This window comes from Eutrema salsugineum, unplaced genomic scaffold (assembly GCF_000478725.1).
Source record: "Eutrema salsugineum unplaced genomic scaffold, Eutsalg1_0 scaffold_11, whole genome shotgun sequence".
NCBI classification, from domain to species: Eukaryota; Viridiplantae; Streptophyta; class Magnoliopsida; order Brassicales; family Brassicaceae; genus Eutrema; species Eutrema salsugineum.
In genome coordinates this window covers 1,439,447-1,456,586 of record NW_006256901.1, presented here as the reverse complement: position 1 = coordinate 1,456,586, position 17,140 = coordinate 1,439,447, and the positions used below count along the sequence as shown (strand labels likewise).

The 17,140-nt window shown below is 36.7% G+C and overlaps 5 protein-coding genes and 1 pseudogene across 5 annotated transcripts; 3 read left to right on the top strand and 3 right to left on the bottom strand.

Annotated features, from left to right (window-relative positions):
• The first annotated feature begins 252 nt into the window (after positions 1-252).
• LOC18026251 lies at positions 253-1,294 on the top strand (annotated as a pseudogene).
• A 2,417-nt stretch (positions 1,295-3,711) lies between these two features.
• On the top strand, positions 3,712-5,298 carry LOC18026250 (F-box protein At2g17690). Its single transcript, XM_006409199.2, has one exon. The coding sequence runs from the start codon at positions 3,806-3,808 to the stop codon at positions 5,087-5,089; it is 1,284 nt and encodes a 427-aa protein (XP_006409262.1). The 5' UTR covers positions 3,712-3,805; the 3' UTR covers positions 5,090-5,298.
• A 562-nt stretch (positions 5,299-5,860) lies between these two features.
• Positions 5,861-7,050, bottom strand: LOC18026249 (UPF0548 protein At2g17695). The gene is made up of 3 exons (XM_006409198.2): positions 6,812-7,050; positions 6,524-6,700; positions 5,861-6,444 (listed from the first exon to the last, which is right to left on the bottom strand). The coding sequence occupies exons 1-3, from the start codon at positions 6,868-6,870 to the stop codon at positions 6,060-6,062; spliced, it is 621 nt and encodes a 206-aa protein (XP_006409261.1). The 5' UTR covers positions 6,871-7,050; the 3' UTR covers positions 5,861-6,059.
• A 204-nt stretch (positions 7,051-7,254) lies between these two features.
• On the bottom strand, positions 7,255-11,531 carry LOC18026205 (serine/threonine-protein kinase STY8). The gene is made up of 16 exons (XM_006409197.2): positions 11,152-11,531; positions 10,645-10,759; positions 10,476-10,543; positions 10,275-10,385; positions 10,078-10,132; positions 9,849-9,959; positions 9,662-9,712; positions 9,322-9,494; positions 9,125-9,232; positions 8,748-8,821; positions 8,487-8,662; positions 8,265-8,360; positions 8,002-8,082; positions 7,860-7,913; positions 7,645-7,779; positions 7,255-7,559 (listed from the first exon to the last, which is right to left on the bottom strand). The coding sequence occupies exons 1-16, from the start codon at positions 11,352-11,354 to the stop codon at positions 7,485-7,487; spliced, it is 1,686 nt and encodes a 561-aa protein (XP_006409260.2). The 5' UTR covers positions 11,355-11,531; the 3' UTR covers positions 7,255-7,484.
• Positions 11,532-13,126: 1,595 nt separating this feature from the next.
• On the bottom strand, positions 13,127-15,346 carry LOC18026204 (serine/arginine-rich splicing factor SR45a). Its single transcript, XM_006409196.2, has 8 exons — positions 15,275-15,346; positions 15,150-15,169; positions 14,607-14,747; positions 14,483-14,506; positions 14,305-14,404; positions 14,076-14,225; positions 13,565-13,634; positions 13,127-13,486 (listed from the first exon to the last, which is right to left on the bottom strand). Exons 1-8 carry the CDS (start codon positions 15,275-15,277, stop codon positions 13,287-13,289), a joined length of 708 nt encoding a protein of 235 aa, XP_006409259.1. The 5' UTR covers positions 15,278-15,346; the 3' UTR covers positions 13,127-13,286.
• A 483-nt stretch (positions 15,347-15,829) lies between these two features.
• LOC18026203 (peptide methionine sulfoxide reductase MsrB) lies at positions 15,830-17,043 on the top strand. The gene has a single exon (XM_024160729.1). It carries the CDS (start codon positions 16,225-16,227, stop codon positions 16,606-16,608), a length of 384 nt encoding a protein of 127 aa, XP_024016497.1. The 5' UTR covers positions 15,830-16,224; the 3' UTR covers positions 16,609-17,043.
• The last annotated feature ends 97 nt before the right edge of the window (positions 17,044-17,140 follow it).

Sequence of the window (17,140 nt, the reverse complement as noted above, 5' to 3'; positions counted from 1 at the left end):
TCAAATTCATCTCTTTTGGTTTGCAAAATATAAACCAGGACCTTGCTGTCTCCTTCAAAACACATTGAGTCCAGACCAAGATGTATTGTCTCCTGATAGTGTTTTGCTTCTTATGTGTGAATAAAATGATTGATTGGTCTATGTTACCGAAGGAGCTACTCTTGATGATTGTCCTCTGTTTGTATTCTATCCTCGAACTCCTCCATTTCTGTAGCACATGTACATCTTGGCGCTCCTCGATTTCTGTTGGTGATGAGTGATGACAATCCTTTCCCAAGCCGCCCTATCATCCACCTAAACCCCCTCGTCGTAACTTTGGTTATTAGACCACCTAGAAAGAAACAACTCTACGGCCTCAACTGCAGGAAATTTCTATCACACACCTCCTTTTTCCAAGTCTCCTCCTCAAACAAGGGGTGGCTGATCAAATGCAACACAGCGGGACTCACTTATGGGACATTTCGTTGTCTTCTCAACCCTCTTTAGCGCCTCTCCTTGCGTCAGTGGTGTGAAAATATTGACCTTACCAAATTCAAAGTTCTTGAGATTCAACTAGCCTATACTGTTCAAAACTGGCTAAAGAAGAAACAAACTTTTGGGTTCAAAAGATTGGTTCTAACGACTTCTTGGAGTCTGCTGTGACGAGAAGATCAGGTACTGGAACGCAGTAATCTGGACCAGAATCAAAGACCAAGTTGCTCGATTCTGCGACATTATAGTCCAAAGAGGGCTAGCCTACGCCTTGGATTCGAATGGGATTGTTTGGTGGATTAGTTCATCTCTCGACATCTACAGGTATGGACCTTCACTCGATGAAAACATCACTGATGACTCTTGTAGAGACTTAACCTTAGTGGAGTGTTGTGAAGAGTTTTACATTGTGGATCGTCTCCTTGAAGATAATCTTCAGAAAATAAAAGTTAGGTCAGTGAATCGTCAAAGTTATCCTCCAAGTTACAAAGTGATACACGATGATGTTGGGATCACGAGATGCGAGTTATCAGAAAGAAACTATTATACCAAAATGGTTGGTTTCAAGGTTTACAAGGTGGATGAAGAATTGGAGAAATGGGTACAAGTTAAGTCTTTGGGAGACAATGCGCTTGTGATGGCTACTGATACTTGTTTCTCGGTTTTGACTCATGAATTCAACGGATGTCTGCCCAACTCTATTTACTTCTCTGATGAGGACGAATATGAGATTAATGTGTTCAAGCTAGACGATGGTAGTATTATGACAATGTCGGGATATTCACAGGATTGTTTCCAAATGTTTGTTCCTAGCTTTCATTGAATCTTGTTTAGTGTCAAAGCTATTTTCTTTATATTAAGAATACCTATCATTATCTAATAAAACCGTACCTTTCATCTTCTTTTTTGGTATATCAAACAAAAAATATATATGCAACATGCATGTCTATTTATTACTTGCTATATATCCCATGTCTGTACGAAGTCAAAACATAAACTGATAAACACAAACCCAATGTTTTGGTAGTCAAGAATTGAGGATTGATTTGATTTTGAGATGGTTAAAGATAAATGGTTCGGGAAGTTATGTATTGTATGATGAAGCACAAAGAAGAATTCATTACAGTATTTCGATATTTGAGTTGGGCTAATACGTGCCTGAATACGAGTTTGGTCTTGGTCTAGCTCAAGCAGGATGTGCATGTGACAAACATTAATTAATGGAAAATATGTAACATCACAAAAATTAATGTGTGCTCATAAAAAGTATTATTAAGATTAAAATGATTTAGATCAAATGAATACACAACTCTTTTAAACTTCATTTTTCGTAAAAGAAAAAAATGTGAGGGTTTTCTAATGTAGAAGGAATCGTCAATGAGTAAGACTAAAAGGAGAAAACACTCTCTTACGTCAACACTAGTTCCTCCCCATTAGCCACGCCAACTAAAAGAAAAATAAAACAAATCTCTACGAATCTAGAAAATGTAACAGAGTGAATGAGTGAGAGTTATCATTGAAAGTTGAAACTGATCAGAACTAGTAACGTGGCTTGAAAGAAACTTCAACAGAATTACTAGGTTAACATTTCTCTGATACCTTGTCAAGAAACTTAGTTTGGTGTAAAGATTTTTTTATTCATTAAATGTTAAGCTTTGTTTTATATACACAATAGATGACCTAATTACAAAGATGTAAATTGCAAGTTACATAAGTAGTTAACTAATTACATAATTAGGCCACATATCTCTTAATTGTTGATTGTCCTTGCCTGAGTACATCCTCATCTCCAACTTGCTTGTTTTCATACTACAATATATATATTTATTAACTTCACATTTTGTTCTGAGAATCTCGTGTCGTAAGGGGTTTTTACTCGGACCACACTCCGAAGTTTACCTAGCTCATTCATTATATGTTGAAGCATTTCTATTATTTCCTCAAAGACTGATCTTTGTTTAGGGTTTAATTTCATCATGCATCTCTCTAGAAGTACCTGATTTACCGTGAGGTGTAAGAATACACGTAACTAGACGTGTGATTGTGTTGAGTTTCCCAACTTTGATCTAATCCTCTCTCGTTTATACATTTCTTCACTATGTGGGCTATTCGAGAAGCCAAATTTTGATGGAGAATAACTATTAGTTGGGACTTGTTGACATCATAGCTTGGAAAGAGAAAAGAATGAGCCAAAACCTAACATTGCAAAGTGACATTACAAAACCTGCATGTAATTATATTTGTAACAAGACATTATTTAGTTTTGAGTTAAATTATTTTATAAATACATTTTTTCTCTCTTTCCAGAATTTCAAGAAGGAAGAATGTAGTTCTAGGAAATTTCAATTTGAAAATAAATAATGTCATGATGTTACATCTTTTGTTAAAATTGTGTAACTAACACCATAAATCTATCAAAAATAATACATAGATATTGTTTTTTAAAAAAACTTAAATTTAAAAATCATAACTGTCACATACAAAATTCATTAAAAATAAATGCTGTCGCAAAAAAATTATTAAAAAGTGTGGACATTTTGAATCAAAAAAAATGGAAACAAATCTTTTTTTAGGAAACAATTATTTTTTATTTTAGAAATAAATTTTTTAAGACCATCTGCAAGATCTCTCACATAGTTTTTTACAATTAAAATAAATAATAATAATAATAAAACTATTTTGATCACAAATTTTTTAGAATCAGTTTTCGAATGAGAGACTCTCGAAAAATTCTTAAGAACTCTTTCTATGAGACATATGTCTCTTCATGAGTGGTGAATATTTTATTTATATAACTTGAATTTTCTATGATTTATAAAGTCAAATAAATTATTTATATATAAATTTTTTATAAATTTTAAAATAAAATTATTTATTCAAAAAGTTTTATTATGCATATGTTTAAATTATATATTAAAATATTATTTAATAAACACTTGTTAAAATTAAAAAATAATAAATTATTAGTGTTTTGGTTTAAAAAAATTAATATGAAATATTAGGAAAACGATTTTGAAATTTAGACAGATAAAAAATTATAAAAATTATATATAATTATTAGTAATTAGTATTATATAGATGAGAGACTCATTGAGTTTCTCACCAATAGAGGTAAAAAATTAACAGAAACTTTTTAAACTAAATTTTTTAAAAAGTAATAATATTATATTGATGAGAGACTAGTCTTTTACCAATGCAGACTAAATTTTTTGTTGAACTAGTGAAGTAGGCAAAGCATGCATTTGTGTCAGCATTAAATTGTATCCTCATCAACTTCTTTCTTTCAATTCAATGCCTTTGGAAGTGTAAACGTTAGGATCGAGAGAGAGCAGAGATGGTTGACTGGTCTCAGTTACCGGAGAGACTCCTCTTCATGATCGCCGTCCGATTGTGCTCCGTCGTGGACCTCTTCCGTTTTCGCAGCATCTGCAGATCTTGGCGCTCCTCCGTTTCTGGCAACGAAGATCCTTTTCCGAGACGCCCTCTCATCGAGCTTGACCCACTCGTCGCCAAATTTTCTATCGACCAAGCCGGAAACGAACAGATCTCCGGTCTCGATCGCGGCGCGTTCCTCTCACGCGCCGCCTTCTTCCGCGTAGCTCTGTCCTCATCGTCGTCATCGTCGAGCAAGAGCTGGTTGATTAAATCCGACACGGACCTCAGATCGGGGAGACTCCGTCTCCTAAACCCTCTTTCGCGCAAACTGCTTCCTCGTAACTTCCATAGCCTCGATCTGTTGCAGTTCACCGTCTCGGAGATACAAGAATCCTACGCGATCGGAGACTTTCGAACTAGGAAAACATTTCCAGGCTTCAAAAGAGTGGTTCTTGTCTCTGTCCCAGGAGGAGATCCTCGGATTGTCGGAATCGGCTTGGATGGGAAAATAAGGTACTGGAACGGAGAAATCTGGACCAGAGTCGTAGTCGGTGGTGGTGATGATGAAATGGGTAAATTCTACGACATTACAGTTCACAAAGGGCTAACTTACGCCTTGGATTCCAAAGGGGTTGTTTGGAGGATCAGCTCATCTCTTAGCTTCTTAAAGTTTGGACCTTTACTCGACGAAAGCATCATCACTAATAATAGCTGTTGCAGAGACAAGAGCTTTGTGGAATGTTGCGGAGAGCTTTACATAGTGGATCGTCTCCTGGAAGAGAAACCACGAGAGAGATTCAACTTGGATGGTCATGTTCCTCACGTTCGTTGTTTTGCCTATGTGTTACACGACGATGTTGAGAACGTGATATGTCACCGATCAGATCTCGAATCCACAGATTTGAACAGCCCCAAAACGGTCGGTTTTAAGGTTTACAAGATGGATGAGGAATTGGGGAAATGGGTAGAGGTTAATTCTTTGGGAGACAATGCGTTTCTGGTGGCTACTGACTGTGGTTTCTCGGTTTTGGCTAATGAGTTCTATGGTTGCTTGGAAAATTCTATATACTTCACCGATAAGGAATGTGAGATTCTGGTCTTCAAGCTAGATGATGGTAGTATCACAAGAATAACGACACCTGAGCAGAGTTGTTTCCAAGTGTTTCTTCCTAGCTTTCCCGGCCATGGATCGTGTTCAGCAAGTATCCATCTTTATAACATGGATAGTGCATTAGGAATTTAAGATAACTACATGCAGTGGCTATGCATGTGTGGGTTTTGTTTTGTGCATTTGCATATGTTATGCGGTTATTAGAACTTTGCATTATGCAGCTTTAGTTAATGGAGTTTTGTTATTAGACCTTTGCAGCTCTTAGGTTAAAATGCATTTTCTTTATTAATAAAAGAAACAGTATGTGACTACTTGGTATGTCAGTGTTGTGATTCTTGGTCCTACACAATCTTCTCTATATGGTTTACAAATTGGTTTTCAATGAAGATAAGGTGCAATATTTCATGAGTTTAGTCGACAACAAACTATATTGTCTCATTTGGAATAGATTCTCACAAATGCTAACATTTGCAGCTTGCAAGCGATCTATTTACCGCAACCGTTTACATTATAGGAAAAGAATTCAAGAATTTAATAGATCATGTTTTTAAGAAAAAGGTTAGATAAATACCAAAATTGAATAACTAATGTTTTCTGCAAAGAAAGAATCACTAAACTCTTGGTTGAGATTGTTGTGAGGGTGGTTTGAGTAAGAGAGTCACTCATTAACCTAGCTCTATAATGCATCTGGTAATCTCTCATTTTGGTAATGGCAATAAAGACAGATTCCATTCATTAATCTACATTTTCAAGGACTAGAAGACTATCCTGTAACCTAAGCTCAAAATTGATTCAGGAGACAATGCTTTTGTGATGGCTAGCGATGGCTGTTTCTCGGTTCTAGTATCTACTTTGCCGACAGGGAACATGAGATTTAGGTATTCAAGGTAGATAATGGTAGTATCACAAGAAACACGAGAGTTGAGCAGAGTTGTTTACAAATGTTTCTTCCTAGCTTTCTCTGAATCTTGTTTATCTCAAAGCTACATACTTTAAGAGTACAATTCATCTGAATAAAAAGCTTACATTTCATCTTCATTTTGTTCGGTATAGACAAATCGAATACAACAGAAGATGCAACCATGTTTTACTGTAAATGTCTTCATGATGAATCATTGAGATGTTTCGAGACTGCATCAGAGGAATGATGAGCAAAGTGCTTCTGCCTTAGCTTCACGTAAGGATATCCAAGGAAGGACAAGAAATGAGCAGGCTTTGACAAGGAAGTTATCTCATACCATACTTTACCATCACCATCAAGCTCTATCGAGAACCTTTCTTCTCCAGCTAGTAAATGTCCCTGAAGAGTCCCGCTCCCGAAACCGAAATGTGCAGGGCCTTTTCTAGATTTCCGGCTTTCATCGACATAAACCACTTGCAGAGGAAGCATCACCCATGGAAGAACTTCTTTCACACAGATGCAGAACTTCTTACCGGTTTCAACAGGAGTTGTGGGATCAACAAATGCCCAATTCATACCAAAATGCCTGCAATTTTTCGTTAATTTGAACAATTAGAAACAAGAACCGATTCATTGTCATGGTGTTGAATTCAGCAAAACATTACTTCCAATTCTGGAGAGCTTTTTTCCCCTTCTCGAAACTCTCTTTACCAGAACCCACTAAAACCCGAGAATGATTGATCAAGAATCCATCTTTATCGACTTCTGAATCCTCCTTTAGCTTAGCTATTGACCTAGACGAAGCTCCTTGGTACTTGTTGACATAATTGAACGTTCCTGCTCTGAATTTTACAAATCACACACACCATTCATACACTCAAGAGAGAGTTTTCTACTGCAAGGTTTATCTTTTTTTTTGTTTGTTGTTGCAAATTTATGATTTTGATTCTTACTTGTTGATCACTTGTTGCTGTTGCTCCGTAGATGGACGGCCCCAGCTCAAGAACACCATCTCTTCCACAAGGAATGATACAGACCCACAATCACCAGAAACTAAAAGAGCGAGAACCAGTTGTTTTTGAAGGTAGTAAATTAAAAGGCCATACTTTGAGATATTGAAAATTCGAAATTGGGAGTGATAAGAGACGTGAAGAGAGAAGAAACTGTATGCTTCACAAATCTGAGTCGTGTGTTATCGAAGCTCTGAGTTTTTCGGTTTCATCGTTTGTATGCATAGCGAACGGCACGGTGTTCGACAATGAATATCTCAAACGACGAGAAAGCTGTAAAGCCAAGTGTTTTTTTTTTTTTTTTTTCATTTCTATAATGATCATCAAAGCTTTATCCCTTGTTCTTGTGAAAATTCCAAGATTCGAAAGTATGTAACATCCAAAAAACAATGCTGCTCTCATAGAAATACGCAAACTTTCTTTTTCATAAAAGGAAAAAGTGTGGAGGGATTCTATGTCGAAAAGAATCATCAAAGAGTAGGACTAAAAACGAGAAAAAAAATACTCCCTAAGGTCAAAACTAAGGTCCTCCACACCAAAATGACAAAAACTGTACATGTCTAGAAAATGTAAGGAGAATGCGATTGAGTGAGTTTATCGTTGAAGATGATCAGAACTAGTAACGAGGCTTTCTGAAGGCTTGAAAGAAACTAACACACTGTTTGTCCTCGCTCGGGTCTTCTTCTGGAACCTGCTTGTTTTCACCACATCTTGCTCTGAGAAAATCTCGCCTCGTGTAAGGGGTTTTTACTCGGATCACATTACACGACGTTTACCTCATTCATTATCTGTTCAAGCATTTCTATGATTTCCTCAAAGATTGGTCTTTGATTTGGGTCTTGCTGCCAGCATCTCTCCAGAAGTCCCTTAACTTTTGGGTGCGTCTTCTTTGGAATTTTCGGTCGAAGCCCCTGGAGAAAAGGAAATTCAGCTTACTTAGCCTCTTTAGGAAGAGAAAAACTTTGAATGCAAAGTTCATTAAAATACATACCTTCTGCACAACACCAACAGCCGCTTGTAGTGGAGTCAAGAAAGCATAAGGGATCTGTTTTCATTTACAAAATGCACGCTACACATCAGTATATTTGATTAGCGTGAAAGATCCCGAGAAAGAATTGTAAGCAGATTCTTACATCACCAGTCAATAGTTCCCATAGTACTATCGCATAACTGAACACATCTGCTTTGTGACTGTAAGGCTTGTGCTCAATGACCTGGGTTTCGGAAGTATATTGTCAAAGTAAGAAAGTGCGAGATTAAACAAAGGAGAGAGCCAGGACACCACCATCGACTGATGCAGTAAGTTGCGTAGATACGAAAAGGTTTTTTTTCACACCAAACACGTAAAGCCAGATATCCATCGGTAAAGCAAGTCAGACCAAACACGTAAATATACCTCTGGAGCCATCCATCGGTAAGTCCCTGTTTCAGCTGTCATGACCCCTGATTCAATCTGCACTCTTGCAACTCCGAAATCAGCAACCTTGACAAGCTGCGCAAAATTACACCTTAGAGAGTCTGTTGCTTCCAGTAGAAATAAAACAAGTTCGCAGAGATAGAATGTAAAGACATGTTTGTTGACTAAACTAAGAGTAGTCAGAGAGAGAACAAAACGTACTCCATGTTCATCCATAAGAAGATTTGCAGTCTTAAGGTCCCTGTGAATGATATTGTTTTGATGCAGATAGCACATTCCTTTTGCAACATCAAGTGCAACTCTAAGCAAAGTTTGAAGTTTGAAAGCGCATTTCTGTTTGTGAAGAAAATCGTAAATGCTCCCCCGAGCCATAAACTCTGACACGAAGATACAACTCATTAACTCAAATGACGTGTTTTTTTTTTTTTTTACGACTCAAATTTGTATCTACTGAGAGCTTACCAGTAACAATACAGAGGGTTGGAGATTTTGTGCATGCACCCAAAAATTGAACGATGTTTTTATGTCGGACTTTCCTACAGACAGTAATAATATCAGTCACAAACTGACACTGACAATAATGAAGCCTGCATGATGGTTACTTTATACAGCATATGAAGGTTTTAAAAAAAAATCAAAAATCACTACAACTTGCAAAACGTATGAAAAGGACTATCAAAATTCAAGCCTGCCCTGAATATAAAAGTAAGTGGAAAAAGGGGGTCACTCAGGCATGTTTTCTGTACATAAACTATGACTTGGATTTTGGAAGGGAATATCAACGTCAGTTACTATGGGAATATGTATTCAACAGGATGATGAGAAATAATTGCACCGACCTCATGATAAAAACTTCTTGAGAAAATTCTCTAAGCATCTCTGTGTTTACACGCTCAGGCTTGAGAAATTTGATAGCTACTTCCTGACTGCAATAAGTGCCTTTATGCCTGCACAGCCAACAAAAACAAATTATTATAACTTTCAAACAAAAAAACTTGCAGCTATTTAAAACAAGCTTACAGAACAATAAACTCACAGATCCCCATATGAACCAGATGCCACTTTCTTTTCAATTTTCAGCTGTTTCACGTCAAGTTCCCACTCGTCGGTTCCATCCGTGGGTATTTCAATGCAGGCGGGTATCAGCTCGTTGCTTGATTTGTCATGCTCAAAGAAAGCAATAGATCTTTGTCTTGAACCAGGTTGATCCTGTATAACATAGCCAAATATAGACGGGCAGATGTCAAACGTTGGAAGGAAAATATTGCAACAACAAATAGGTATGCCATTTTCTAAAGATGTATTATTGCAGCCTCCATATTCAGTTTGAGAACCAACGCATCTCTCATCTCATGAACATAAGATATGGAAACTACCTTAAGCTTCAGTATCTCCTTGCCCAATGCATCTTTTAGATCATCTGTTTCCTATAAATTCAAAGTGCACAAATTTTCTCAACTAGTTTAGTGATAACAAGAGATAAAAGTTATAGGTACTCAAGATCTCGCTAAGGCATTCACTAAGCAACAAAGAGCAGGATGCTTCAAAAAGCTAAGATTATACCTCCTGGGACCAACCATCAACAACAAAAACATCCAAAGAAAAACCATCCGCAGTAGAGAAAGCATGAGCCTCTTGAATATTCAATCCAAGCTCACTAAGCAGGGAAGTAAGCTGAAACAGAAAAACAATTTCTCAAACTAACTCTCACGAAAACAATGGAAGAAAACCCTCTGCAATCCGCATGAAAGTCTGTAACGAAGCAGCGAAACTGTGGCAAAGTATTACCAACCTGACTAAGGAGTTTAGGCTTATCAATGGTTGAAAATGTGATCTCGTGCATCGGTCTGCAAAATAGGCAACAAACCCAACAAAAGTTTTATAATCAAGCAAGAGCCTACAATTACGTTCTAAAAAGTATACGCAAAGTCGCAAACATGATGAACATAAACATAATTCAGAGAAACACAGCTTAAGAAGAAACCTCACCGAGTAGTCAATGTTGCATTAATAGCACTATCAACATCTTCAACAATTTTATTTCCCTGAGTAATAGCCTCAAAATTTGGAGATGAACCAAAAGTTGGAGGTGCAAGAATCCTTTAAACAAGAAGAAAGCGAAAAATTCAAAAGAAACTACAATGATGAAAAATGGTTTAAGGTCGATCTCAGTTTGACAGAAGTCCTTACCCCTGCCCTGAGCTCTGAGCATCTTCTTCCAACGCAGGGTCAGAGTCAGCAGAAATTCTGGGAGAAACCTGCAAGAAAGAGTGCAAGAGAAACCAATTAACACACCAAAGCAAAAGAAACCTAGAAACTTTGTGTATCACTACCTAAACGCTAGAATTGCTTTTACTACCTGAACACTACGAACTTCAAATACAGGCCTAGTTGCAGGATCTTCCGCTAATTTGAGCAATCTCTGATGCGTGAGAACATCTTCTGCCCTCTCAACTTTAACATCGAGAGCATATCTGGAAAATAACAGTAACATGCAACGAAATACCAAAACAATGAAGTGGGAGAGAAAGATACTAACAAACCAAAGAAACTCCATTCAGTTGATAGTTTTTGGGTCAAGACACGTGTTAAGAAGCGGAAAAGATTATCAGTTTTTTTCGTCAACAACATACTCATTTCAAAATTAGTCAAAGAGAGAAAGAGAAAAAGATCAGTCGCTTTCGATGAACATATACAAAACCTTAGAAAGAAATTGAATACTCTTAAGCAAAAACAAACAGAAGATAAAAAGAGGTTTGCAAGATTCTGGAAGATACTACGCCCGAAAACAAAACCCTTATCCTAAAATCCAAAGATAGACGAAAACCCTAGCCGAATCAATGTACAAGAACATTTGATTACCGACCGAGCAGGAAGACGATTGAAATGTTGCCAGAGTTGATCCTCGAAATCAGGAAGAGTAGCTTCTTCGTAATTCGATTCTTGGAGTCGCTGTAAAATCTCACTGTAGACATCAAGTTTCATCCGGTAATGCCTAGGGTTTTCTAGGGACGGCGTAGCGACGACGGCTCTGCTGCCGCAACTCTCCGACTCGTCTGTGATCACCATGGATACCGAATTGGGAAACGAAAAACCTCTCAAAATCCGATACGCGATCTAGAAAATTGATGCGAGCTATTAAGAATGAGAAAGATTTGAGAGAGAGAAAATCTTCAGAGATTCTTATAAACGCGAAACAGAAAAGGATTAGAGAGATTAAAGAGAGAAATCGAGAGAGAAAAAGAGGGATCCTTGGGCTTAGAGTGAGGAGAGAAACGTTACGGTGTGTTACACGTCGGGAACAGCCACGTCATTATGTAGGGACCACTTTTGTGTGGGTCACAATACGCCCACTTATTTTCGTTTTTTTTTTTTCCTTTAAGTGGATACTGGATAGTGGTACCTTTTTTAAAATTAGAGAACCAAAATAAAATAAAAATAGAGATGAACCAAATGATGTATTTTATATTTTATAGCTCAAATGATGTATTTTATATTCAGAAATCATATGCAAAGTCGCATTTGAGTATCTAAATTTAAAAAGATTTTACTAGATTTGTAAAAGAATTAGTATAAAAGATTGTCCTAGTCACTTCAATGATTTTTAAAGAAGTGGTTGAAACTAAATAAACTTTTTTAATTTACTATTGTAAATTCAAGGTTCAATATGTCAACTATACCAACTGTTCATCATAATACAAACTGACCATTCTTGTATCACTTTTGCGGAAGTGATTCGGTCATCCCAACTATTTGGAGCTCAAATATTGAATCTTTTTATCTATTCAAATAGTTAAATAAACTAAATAGTGTCTACATAAACTACACTGTCTAGAACCAATTCTTTAGTTCGAAAATAGTCTATTGAAAACGTTAAATATACTATTTAGTGCCCATTTCTTTTGTTTATTATTTGTATATTCATTAATATGCAATACAATTATACTTCAGAATAATGGTGCTAATGAATCTAAATTATTGCACTATAGAAAAATTTCTACATAGTATTCCAAAAAAATACTTAAGAGGAAAGTTAGAACTGAAATACCTTTAAAGAAAAATTTTAAAATCTGTTTAAACCAGTACACACATTGGATCCAAGCCCTGATATGCAGTGTATAGCACTTCTAACTTTGTCAATTTTTTTTTTTTTTGAATTATAACTTTGTCAATTTTATATCTAACAAACCAATTTCATCTTAAAGAAAAAAAAATCTGAGTAAATGTTATGGACTTTACAGAACAGCCCTCATATCATAAAATAAAACCTAAATCTAGTGACACTAGAGCCGGAGTTAGTCGCTCTGTCCGATAAGACATGTTTTCCACCAAATATATATAATGTTCGTTGTCATCTTCTAATTCTAAAATAACACTCTAAACGAATTAGATTGTCAACGGTATCGACATCATTAATAATTAAAAAAAAAATCGAAAACAATTACTTATGGTTCATTAATGATAGCCTAGTAATTGTGATTAAGTAATCAAGAAGCAAGTATAAAAATGAGATCCTAGGAATTATTCTGAAGGAATATGCCGACATTGACATATACATTATCTATATAAACAAATACACGTGCGTGTGTATATATCATAAAATGTCGATACGTATAATGCGATTCAATCTAAGTTAGAGTGACTTGTTTAGATGTTTTCTTTTATCGTTCTTGTCGGTTCTATCTCTTGTGTTTTTGATAGCAAAATTTTTTTGGTTCTGGCTGTGACATGTACGAGCTCTTTTGTAGTAGTCAAAAACAACTACGTAGAACTCTTGGTCCCAATCAATACGCTTTGTTGAAATCAACACACAGGATTAACTAAAACACAGACAAACAAACATATAAAATAATGTTTAAAGTCCTTTTTTTTTTTTGTCAAGCGTACAAATCCAAACCCACAACACAAAAGAAATAAGGACAAAACATCCGAGAGAGCAAGAACCTTTTTTTGTTGTTGCTAATTCTAGCAATGTTCAATTACAAGACCAGATAAAATAGCTCACCTTGAACCACGGTAGTGTCTCCTCCTGTCTGGACTTCCTTCAGGAGAGTAAGACCGATCTCTCCTCGACCTTTCTCGACGAGGAGGAGGTGAATAATCACGCCTTCCTCTCAACGGAGACCGTCTTGGTGACCTACGGTGTCCATAATCATCACGCCCATAGTGTCTTCCACGGTCACGATCACGATCACGACCACCTGAAAAGAGTTATTAGTCATGTGTTTAAAAGCATTCATACATCCCCTAATTAGAAAAGTTTTGACACCAGCTTTTACCATAATCCCTGTCGCTTTTCAAGCCAAGATAGTGCCCTGGAGTAGGAGTTCTTGGGCGTTTTCTCCGCGACTGTAGAAAAGAGTATCAAAGTATATGAACCAATAAGCAATGGAGACAGATTCAACAAAGAAAAAACAGAGTATGTTCAAGAAACAAAATATATATCCGACCAGGTGCACTATTGTCGAAATGAAAAAACTAAGATGAATGAATGCTAACCAATGAGTATGCAAAAAAAAAAAAGCTAGAAATACCATGAAAACCCTTCATTAAAAGTTGTTGTTAATGTCCATTGATTAGTTGAGAGTTGAGGTTGTATAGATGTTGTGCAATATTTGATTTAGTTGAACATGATCATTTGAAAAAGCTGTTTAAGCTTGTGCCACTTTAAGGATGATGACCTCGTCATCTTTTGGTTGCTGACGCAATACATTTTCTGAATAGCCATAACAATAATGATATCAAACTCATAGTATCTCGACACCAAGATTCAATAGTAAGAAATTTTACCCTTTCAACAGTTATGTATCGGCCCTCCAGAACAGACTGGTTTAGGTACTTAATACAACGGTCAGCATCCTCATAGCTATCCATTGTAACAAAGGCAAAACCACGAGACACACGAGTGCGTGGCTCCACCACAAGAAAGCAAGACGCAACCTGCGAAAAACCAACTCATTAAAAAAGGTTCAAAGACCAAATATGAGTAAGGAGGATCAAGCTTTGGTCAATATTTTACCTTTCCCTCCTTGGAGAAATGGGTTTCAAGCTCCCTCTCAGTAACCCTTGTGGATAAGCCAGTCACATAAAGAGTATTTCCAGGGTTTTCGGTTTCAGCTCTGCTAACCAAAAATACATTCAGTTAACAGATAACCAATTACAGGTACTTTGGTGAAGAGAGAAAAGTAATGACTAACCTTCCACGGCTTCTCGACCTCGACCTGGAAAGGATAGGTCACCAACGTAAGATTAGCATGCGAGCATATACAGAGTGTTCTTAATGAAATGCTAAGAACTGCAAAAGTAAACAAAACAACTAACTTTCCTCGGCTTCTTGATCTTGATCTAGGCCTTGGGACGGACCTTGACCTTGACCTAGACCTAGGTCTGGACCAGGATCTTGATCTTGATCTGGACCGAGACCTAGACAGTTCTTTCCGAGGTGAAGGAGATCTCGAATCCCTGAAGCAGAAAACAAGCACAAACTTTGAATCCTACCTTGACTTTATCTTAAGTTTACACCTTAAATCTAGACATTAGTTAACTCTAACATCTCTCGTCAAACGAGCTCATCATTTCTATGATGTGAAGGAATCAGCCAAATATCAGTAAGCCTCAACAACATAAGAAACACAGCTACACAATCCAAAATCCATTCTCTATAATCCAAAATCAGGGCCTTAAACAAAGTATTATATTCACAAATGATTCAGAGATCCGATAAAGGGCTATGAGATTATAAGGCACTCAAAATGTCAACGCACAAAAATCAAGAGAAATCTAACAATACGTCAAGCGAATTATACAGACAAACGATTTTGCACAATAGCAATGAAATTCGAAGTGACAGAAATTGAAATCTACCTTATTCTCGGAGAATTCGCCTGCCGAACAAAATATACAAAACAAAATTCCAGAAATTAGTTAAGTGACCCAGAAATATCAAACAGGATCAAGCTGGAGGAAGGAAACAAAAGATGAGCCCTTACCATTTCGAAAGAGACGAGAGACTTGCGACAGAGACGGAGAGAATTAGGGCTTTACTGTCAGAAACAACAAGAAAAAGATTAATTACGTGGTAATTGCTTTATATACAGATCGGAGTATAGTCCGATGTGGCAAGACTCATTTTCATTATTGTACACCCATGTGGAGATATATATTTATTACTTACCCTTATTTGATGATTTCTCTCCGATGGACGTTTCACTAAAATCTGATATCTCAACAAGAACTGGTATTTTTTTTGATAAAGTTTGAAATAGTTAAGAAGAGCAAGAACTGGTATTCATTTAATGAAAACTAAATACACTCAGATTATGTTCACAAACTAAAAACACACTCAGAAAATTAAATATCAAAATACTCTATGGGTCCACCTATACTGAAAGTTTGAAGAATTTTCAAAAATATTAACAATGTTAGAACAAAATACAAAACAAAAAAAAAAACAAAAAGTTGTGTTTCTTCGACATTACGACTTAACAAGACAACAATAACACATACAGTATTTCGATTGGCAAAGGCCTTGAATGTATCGCTTTTCTTATATCTCAACTTTTTCCTAAGCCATCCCCGCCATTAGTCTCATAAAAACAACTCCTCTGTACAGTTTAAATTCCAGCTTAAATGTTACACTTCAAACCAAAAAAATTAAAAGTAAATGTTTAGCTTAAGCTAAAATCTAAGTTTACAAAAATAAAAGTGAGCAAAAACACACACAAATTAAAATCATATTTGTAACAACAACAAAATTACGGAAGGCCCACACATTTAAATATAAGCCCATTATTTACTAGCCCATGAGCCCAATATGCCAGCGGCCGAGATCCGAGTCAGTTCCGACGGCGCTGACCGAAGAAACGCGTCTCTGGAGACGAAGAAGAAGAAAAAAACACGATAGACGAGAGGAGATTTGGAGAAATCAGCATTACAGAAAATGGCGTGCACGACCTACAGTTGCAAGGAATGCGAATCGGATCTGAATCTGAACCCTAACGATTTGTTCCCTCCTGATTTCTACTTCGAAGCCGGGAACAAAGGAACCGTCTCCTTCGCCGGCGTAGACGCCGAGAAATTCAGATTCGAGAAAGAGGACAAGATCATGCCATTTTTCGAAACCCTAAATTACTGGGGAATCCAACGGAAACGGACCAAGATCAAGTGCAATAGCTGCGGCCACCTCATCGGCTACATCTACGACGATGGTCCGCCGCTCACCGGCGGTATCGGCCAGTACGGGTTCGGTCCGAGTCAGGTTGTTCCTCGTGCTCCTCGGTATCGATTCAAAACCAAGGCGCTTCGAGTCTCGTCCCAGACCTAAAAACAGCTACTTGAACCAGAGGTTTTTTTTTTTGAAACGTACTTGAACCAGAGGTTTTAAGCTTTACATATGAATTAAGATATACTACACATGTATATAATCAAGTTTGTGGTTAACTTGGATTTGTGATCATATTTGTTTTGTTTGCGTTCGATGTGAATCATATGGTTGCTCAATTGTTCAAATTTAGAATGAATTATGAATCTTTTTCATCTTCTCTTCACTATTCAGTTGAATTTTCGTACGAGGAACTTAAAGCTTGAATTTTTTTTTTCTCTCTTTCTCGGCTTAAAGTATAAGTGAAGAACAGAACGAGAACTAATAGTTAATTAATGGAGAACGTCATAATGAGAATGGCCTTTCGGTGATAGTGATTGCGATGGCCATTCATGATTCAACGGCTGTGATTGAAAGATGTACCATTTGGTGCTTCAAGGCCATATATTTTGCATTATCCTTACATTACCTAATTGCTTACTTTATTATTGAATGAAGATTAGAAGTTACATCTACCTGTCTTTTTCTTCCACAG